This window comes from Penaeus chinensis, chromosome 22 (assembly GCF_019202785.1).
Source record: "Penaeus chinensis breed Huanghai No. 1 chromosome 22, ASM1920278v2, whole genome shotgun sequence".
Lineage (NCBI taxonomy): Eukaryota > Metazoa > Arthropoda > Malacostraca > Decapoda > Penaeidae > Penaeus > Penaeus chinensis.
In genome coordinates, this window is record NC_061840.1 from 7,453,384 (window position 1) to 7,462,622 (window position 9,239).

Sequence of the window (9,239 nt, forward strand, 5' to 3'; positions counted from 1 at the left end):
TTTCAATTGTTTTTTGACACCATTATTATTATCATTATTATTATTGTCATTATCATTACTATTCTTATTACTGTTATGACTATAAGAATTGTTGTTATTATTAGTATTTAATTATTATTTTTTATTATCACTACCATTATTATTATTGGTATTATCATTATTATTATTACTATTACTATTATCATTAAATCTCGCTTGTTCATCAGGTATGTTTCCCCGAGTCACCCAAATGTTGTGGCCTGTGAGGTTGCCTTCCATTGCAGTGTGTTTGTACGTTTGTCTACTTGCTTTCCTTTATCATTATTATTGTTATCATTATTATTATTATTATTATTATTATTATTATTATCATTATTATCATTACAATTGTTATTATTATTAGTAGTAGTAGTATTAGTATTTTTTAAAAATAATTGTAACAATTATCATTATCGTATTATTATTATTATCATTATTGTTATTATTAATATTATCATTATTGTTATTATTAATATTATTATTGTTATTATTAATATTACCATTATTGTTATTATTAATATTATCATTATTGTTATTATTAATATTATCATTATGTTTATTATTATTAACATTACTATTATCTTAACAATAATAATTATTATAACTATTACTATTATTATTATCATTATCATTATCAATGTTATTATTACAGTTGTTATAGTTATTCTTATTATTATTGTTATTATTATCATTATTGTTAATATTACTATCCTTATTACAATTATCATTTATACCATGATTATCATTATTATCCGTATAATGATAATAGTAATATTGAAAAGATAATTATTTTAATCATCCTTCTTCTTATTATTATCATGATTCCTATTATTTTCCTATTATTGTTATCATTATTACAATTTTTCTATAATGATTATTGATATCATTTTTATTTTTACTATTATTATTATCATTATTATGAGTAGTAGTAGTATTGCAACTCTTACTACTATTATTGTTATCATCATCATTATCAAAAATAATGATAATAATAGTAATGATAACGATAATGATAAGAATAATAATGATAATAATAATAATAATGATACCAATATCAATAGTAATAATGATACCAATGATATTAATAATAATAATAATACCAATAATAATAATAAATATCATAATAACACCTGAATATCACTTTACATACATCAGAATCATATATGTATACGTAATATATGTTTACATACATTCGTATATGTATGTATACATACACACATTCATCTATACATATGTATGCGTATACATATATAGATAAATGCACACACAAATATGCATACAGATATATGAAATCTTACATATATATATACATATAAATGTTTGTATATATACACACGCATACACACACACACACACATATATATATATATATATATATACAGTACATACATACTTACTTACAAATCTATATATGTATATATATATATGTATATCTGTATATTCATATATATACATATGTATGTAAAATATGTTTACGTGCATAGATGTACACAGACGCACACACACATAAATATATAGATATAAATATATGTATATATATATCAATTATACAGTATGTATACACACACACATATCTACATATACACACATATATATCTATATATACATATATATGTGTATATATTTATATATACAGATATATATTATATACATATATGCGCGCATATATATAAGCCTGTATATACATGTATATATACAAATATTTATATATGTGTCCACAGAAAAAGAACAAAGCGAAACAAGAAATATACAATAAGGGATTTCCACATCATAACCTCCCTTAGTGACGTCATCGTGACGTAGCATCACAAGTTTCAACCCGCGAGTGTTGCCAAGTGTCGCTGGCACATCGAGAAGTAGTGTAAGAAACTGTATTAAAATATATAAACAATTGCATATATACAAAAGTATATATACACATAAACCTATACACATGTATACATCTAAAACCATAGAAAGTCACAAATGTATCAATATAACAGACATGAATATATATACATGCATACTCAGTTGCAAGTAAGTATACCAAGTTATCTGTTTTCTAAATTTCTGACTATTTTCCTATCTACATACTATGAATAAAAGTCTGTGGGTATATATATGTGTGTGTATATATATATATATATATTTATATATATATATATATATATATATATATACACACACAGATCAAAAGTATTGCCGAAAGGTCTAGTTGTCTGATTATTGTGTTTACTTGTTATCTTTAAATATTAATTCAAATACCGTAAGCGTAATGATTATTATTCCACTACATATATATTTACATATGACCGTACGTCTTTATTCATCTCTATCTATACAGCACCCGTATCTATTTATCTATTTACATATGTGTGTGCGTATACATGTATAGTGTATGTACACTATATTCCATTTTAAGGTTGAATCCGTAAACGAAAACAAAATGTCAACACAAGTTTTGCGCGCGCAGCCTGGATATCGCGTTCCAACTTGTCTGGCGTCGGAGCCTTATATATAGCGGACACACCAACCTTGCGGTCAGAGCTCTCTGGCTGAGCAGTACATCGTGTGTAAAACTTTAAGGTGTACAGATACCTTGAGGCTTATTTGTGCGAGGAAGAAACTTATTGCAGATTATTGCGCAAAATCATTGGTGTCAGTAGTTACTTAACAATTACTGGATTAACATTAAGGTAGGGAAAAATGTTTTAGAGACATTAAGAGACACATTGTGTAACAATGGTATATTGTAGACTATATACCTCATGAAAATCACGTTTCCGAATTTTCCGAATATTTCCATTAATGTTTATAAACCATTATTGGAAATAGCATCTCAGAATTAGTAACAACAGCCACTTGACAGTAGTCCAATTGCTCCCACGGTTTTATACCGTAACCTGTTTTTAGTAATTAGAAGATAGGTGTTGATAAAACTAACATTAGTTCTGTGTTTTGCAGAATACACGGCGAAGAATAATCGAAACAATTAGGAGAGACTCGAAGGCCTCCAAAGCACGGTGACCGTCGCCCTCACAGCCAATCCTTCTCAACGAACTTATCTTCGGGAACATGGCTGATAAAACACCACCTTACATTCCGGAAGATTGCCTTCCCGTGGAGGAAGAGACTGGTCTTCGATCTGAAGTTGTGCGAACCAACTCATTCTTCTGCCAGTCTCTGCTGAGGGAAATGTCAGAAAATTCATTGATTTTGCTTCCCAGCGCAAAGATCTCAAATGAAGATTCAGCCAACTGTAACAGTTACTCTTCCGAATCGAAAGAAAATTCGAGCGTGACGCCGGATTCGCTATTCAAGCTAATAAGGCGATGCAGTGGCATGGAGACTTCAGTATCTGGAAATGTGTTTAATGACCAAATAATCAAAATGCCTAGCAGTCTGCCTACAGATATTTCATTAGATAAAATGTCAAAGGAAACGGCGCCTGAACTACCCATGCAAAGATTCAGAAGCACAAATACAAACATTTCTGCCAAAGAAGTGGAGATTCTATCAAGTCAAGCCCCATCTAAGGAATTCTCTCTAAAGAGGTCCAGGAATCTGTCAAGTGAAGGAGAATCTGAAGCTTCATTAGGAAAGAGAGCTAGGGTTTCAACAGAGGAAGTTAGTACAGCAGAATTGGGAAAGGAAAACTGCGTTATTTCACCGCCTATGTCACCAATATCACAAGACATGCCATTTGAGGCTCCATTAGAAGGAGCTATGAAAGAAACACAAGTAAAATCCGGGGTCTCACCTAATGGAGATAAGTCAGAAGATCAAGCAGCAGAGAAAGTAGTGATATCTGAGGCCATAATGACCAGTGAGAACTCCACGGATGTTCCAACTGCAGGATCTGAGAAAATGTCTCAGAGTTCATCATCTGTGCCAAGTCAACTGCAGAATAGATCCTCTATAACTTTTGATAAAGAAAAAACTTCGGAAGATAAATATTCTGAAGGTGACAGATGTTCAATTTGTGGAAAAACAAATTGTCCATTAGATCCTAATCGGGCATCAAAATTAAACCCTATTTCCATGCCCCAGAAGTCATTTATTGGGAAATTAAAGTCAAAATCAAAGCAAACCCAGACTAATGTTATGATGGCGAAGAGGACGAAGACTCCAGCGAAACGTTACAATAATACCCGAAGTTCAACAAACAGATTGGCTAAACGCATCGCTAACCACACACCACTTCATGTCCTCAAGTTAAAGGTAATTTAAACTTTTAGTAGACATACCTAATTGTTTCTTTATCTAATATTTAAAAATTTGCCTTACAATTTGCTTTAGTAGTTTTCAAAATGTATCTAAGAGTTCAACAAGTTGTTATTGCTCAATAGGGTCAGCTCTTCAAAGCAGTGGAAAGTGGAGATATGGCTAGAGTGCAGGAACTAATACAAGATACGGGATCAGCTGTGAGGAAAAACAAGACCAGATGCACACTCCTTCATGCTGCAGCGTCTCACAACCAACCGGATGTGGTGATGTTTCTTCTGAAATCTATAAGTCCCAATGTTACTAGCAAGGAGGGACAGACTCCAGCTCATGTGGCCGCAGAAAAGGGTCACACACAAGTGCTGAAACTTTTAGTGCGTGACTCTGACTTTGAAGCCGACAAACGGGATAATCGTCATAACACAGTAAAAACCCTAGTAAGTATTTATGATGGAATTCTTAGATACTACAGCAGCATTAAAATCAGACAAGTTTGAATCCGAGACTCCAGCATTATAACTAAACTGTACAGTCCTAGAATGTAGTTAATTGTGCAAAAGGCATTTTCAGCTTCGAGTATTTACTGTTCTAAATCAGTTTCTATTTAATTTAAAGCTTGGTGGCCATTTGTTCAAGGCCATATTAGAAGGAAAGAAGAAAGAAGCAGAAAGGCTTATGGAACTTGATGCAGACCCAGACAGTCACGGCGGAAAGCTGGTTAACGGGCTGTTGGCACGAGAACTTGGAGTCACTACACCTCGCCTCCTGGCTTATGCCCTGAATATGAAATGGGCTGTTACCATGTTTGCCAAGGTAATCATCTTATGTCACATATTTCCTCAAACTATTGACAATATCTTGAGAATAAAATGCTTATATGAAGTAATGTAAACTTTGGAAAACTTACATTAACTCGAAATATTTCAGAAAGCAAGAAATTATAAGAAAACCGATGAAACTGGCTTTCGGACATCAGCTGCCTCAAACTCGGTACTAATTAAAGTGAGTTATTTACTTTTTTATACTTTGGAGATGAATTGTATCATATTTATTTTTCTACTAAGACTCTATAACTATTTTTTATTATTATTGAAGAAAGTTCCTTCATTACTTTACATTCCACCAAGGACATACATTTTTTTTCATTTCAGGTGCCCACACGACAGTTTCACGTAAGACATGCAAAGGCAATTCAAGGAGGTGCTGATGTGTACAAGATGAACAAAGAGGCACGAGGCTTTGTTCGCATCTTCAACTTCAGTTCTTTTGAGGACAGATCCGACCTGAACCTTCAGCAACTCGACTACGATGCTCGCATTATGTCAGATGTATTTGAAAACATGGGATACATGTGTAAAACACACGCGTCACTCACGGCTCAGCAAACTAAGGAAGTCCTGAAAAATATTCGTGATGCTGATGAGCTGACAGACGTCGGATGTGCTATATTTGTCATTTCTGGTTATAGTGTAAATGACAGGAAGGTTCTTACGTCTGACATGAAATCTGTAGACATCGACTATATTTTAAATCTCTTCAAAGATTCCGAGTGTCCTCAGCTCAAAAACAAGCCCAAACTTTTCATCTTTAACTTGTACAACCTGAGTGAAGTGATCACGACTTCAAGCAGTAAACCTCTAAAAATGGTGAGGTTGACAGACCCCCTCAACGACATGGCTTGTATCTATTCCAACAGCATTGGTCTCACCTGCATCCCGAATGGGAAAGCAACAGCCTTCAACTGGTGTTTGTGTCGCACTTTGGCAGAGCATGCTGCTGACCAGGAACTCTTTGATTTTTACAGAGAATTCATGAAAGACTATAACGAGAGCTCTCCTACTTTCTCACCCGAATTGAGGTACTTTGGCTTCACCAAGAAATTCTTCTTTAATCCTATGTAAATTTAATGAGATCCTCTGTGAAGCATTTTTATCTGGTTTATGCACCATTAATTGAAGAGATCTGCAATGGCATGTTAAGGTACTCGATATTTATTATTTAAAGAATACTTCTAGACAAACACTAGTCATTGGGACATATATAGAAAAGTAACACTGCGGTGTAATTTCAATATATAACTATCAACAAAATATTTCATCTACCTTTCTTGGTTTGTAAATTTCTATATTCTCATACCTTTTCCACCGATTCTCGATATATATGTATATTGAATATATATATATGTATATCACATATATATGTACATATATATTATACAGGACGAATGCTAGATAGTTATCTTCATATAACACATGATTTACTCATTATATTCAAACAAATAATGTACTTGATATATCTAGTCATGCAAATGCTATACATTGTAAGCTTCTAGTATAAATACATCTAGCTTTTGTATTTAGAATTTTCATATCCTAGTTTTTAGATCTCTAGCCTTACCATATTTCTGTAAGAACATTCAAAACTTTCAATCCGATTAAAGATTATTGAGAAAAAAAAATAATTGAGGGTTTAATGCACTGCTATGAACTAATTTCACTGTGTATATATTTAGTACACACAGCACACATGATCCAGGCAGACAGACGGACACAGATATAGAGAGATAGATTTGTAGATACGTAGATGTTCATATCTCTATGTACGACAGGCATAAGGGATTGTCAACATCCTATTTTTTCTAATAGGTAGGAATACAGACATGATAAACGGATGCAGGATGTGCTTTATTGTCATATGGCTGTAATGTGAATGGCAGGAAATTTCTGAGGAGAGTTCCTCTGTTTTCATTACAATATTTTCGGGAGACTATTCTGAGTAACTGAAATAATCTTTGTGGCCTTGGATCTATGACTGATAGATAGTTAGTGAAACTCTGTCCATTAATATGTTTTGATTTGTTTTTCTTTATCAATATAAACATATAGGTATAAATGTGTATATACATATATATCATGATATATGAACATAATATATACATATATATTTGTATATGAAAAATATATATATATATGCATGCATATATTTATACATGTAAATACACATATGTATCAAAATATGTATATACATTTACAGAGATCTATATGTGTATGTGTGTATATATATATACGCACACACTCACTCTTATATATACATATATATACACAAATATATGTGTGTGTGCTAATATGTATGTATACAAATACTTATATATATGTATATATTTATTCATATATTTATATGCTGTATATGTATCAGTGTATATATATGTATGTATGTATCTATGTAAATATGTTTATGTATATATATATATATCGATATATATGCATGTATGTATGTAAATATGTGTATGTATATTATATATATACATATATATGAAAATGAAAACAGCCACAGTAAGAATTGTATATAAATCGTAACGTTTCGAACTCTTCAAGAGTTCCTCTTCAGACTAACAATAGACCGAAATGGATAAAAGGAGAGAATTTTGACGAGAGTATATAATGGTTGAGAGACAGGAGGAACAAGAGCTGAATCAGGTCTCAGGAGGAGGGTCAAAATCGAAGAGTCTGGGGAGACTTCATCACGCAAATGAACGAAACACGCATTTGATTCTCTGGCATATCTAACATCACGTTAAGGTTCATTATTTATTTTTCCAAAAGCTGTAAGGACAAACACTGGTATAATGTAAATATCGGGAGAAGTCTCGAGGGCACCGCTAGCCGCATTGTGTTTAACCAAAGTCGTTCATTTCTTACTGTGGCTGTTTTCCTTTTCATCTTTATGTACACGTTACTGTGTTTGTGTTATAAACACACACACACGCAAACACACAATCACACACACACATATATATATATACTAATTAATTTATCTATACACTATATGTATATGTGGATATATATATACAAACACACATGTGTGTGTATATGTATATGTGTATATATATATATGTGTGTGTGTGTGTGTGTGTATGTGTGTATGTGTGTGTGTGAGTGTGTGTGTGTGTGTGTGTGTGTGTTTATATATGTATACCTATGCATGTAATTATGTGTATGTATATTATTTATATATATATATGTATATATATATGTATGTGCGTGTATATGTATGTACGTAAAATGTGTATGTATAGGTATATAAATATTTATTTATTTATACACTGTATATGTATCAGCATATATATATATATATATATATATATATATATTGTGGATTGTACCATTCACCAAGAAGGGACGTGGCACTCCAGTTGTCACTCCACATATACACACCTGTTTGCAACTGGATCACCTGAGCGTGATTCCTATAGTCTACCCCCATCCTTTTTCTTTTACATTTTTCGGTTTTATTTCTGTTAATTGTATTTGTTAGTTTTATTATATCTACTTTCAGTTCATGTATTTAATTGGTATTTTAATTAATTTTGTATTATGAAAAGGTCATGTTTTACTCCTATATATTCTTAACGATTTCCGATTTCGTGACGTGACACTGCACTTTTGGCTAATCACCGCTTTGAATGATTCCTTCAATTATTTCATCATCTTATTTCATTAATGAATGTTTTACAAATTCACTGATCTCAATTTTACAATTTTATGATTTTAGTCGGATTTTAATTTATTCATAAACTCTTTTAGTCTATGTTTTTATAGCTTTTTATTAATGATTTTGATATTTTTATGTGGCTTGAATAATTTCAAGAGTAATATATATTGTATTTGATTTAATTTTGTTATATATGAGAAAAATAGTTCAATATGTTGTGACGTCACGAGTTCCTAGAGTTCCCGGGAACTGAACAAATAAACAGTGTCAACTGTTGTACTGGCTCTTTGTTACTTGCCTACGGTTGGCAAATGCTGGCCGTGTTAGTTAACCATAAATGGAGACAATTGAAATAATACGTAAACAAAGTTGAAATAACATCATTTTAAATCCAGTGATACTACTACTACTACTTTTATCCTTCTTAGTCTTTTAATAGTGTATATACGTATGAAAGTAACGTAACTTATTCGAGGCTTATACTGCTGAGTGTTTGCTTCTTATTTACGGTTTAATTTTTACTGAAC

The 9,239-nt window shown here is 31.7% G+C and overlaps 1 protein-coding gene across 1 annotated transcript; it reads left to right on the forward strand.

The window, feature by feature from the left end:
* The first annotated feature begins 2,556 nt into the window (after positions 1-2,556).
* Positions 2,557-7,073, forward strand: LOC125037022. The gene is made up of 6 exons (XM_047629983.1): positions 2,557-2,693; positions 2,962-4,218; positions 4,347-4,658; positions 4,837-5,034; positions 5,149-5,223; positions 5,373-7,073. Exons 2-6 carry the CDS (start codon positions 3,073-3,075, stop codon positions 6,120-6,122), a joined length of 2,481 nt encoding a protein of 826 aa, XP_047485939.1. The 5' UTR covers positions 2,557-2,693; positions 2,962-3,072; the 3' UTR covers positions 6,123-7,073.
* Positions 7,074-9,239: the final 2,166 nt, after the last annotated feature.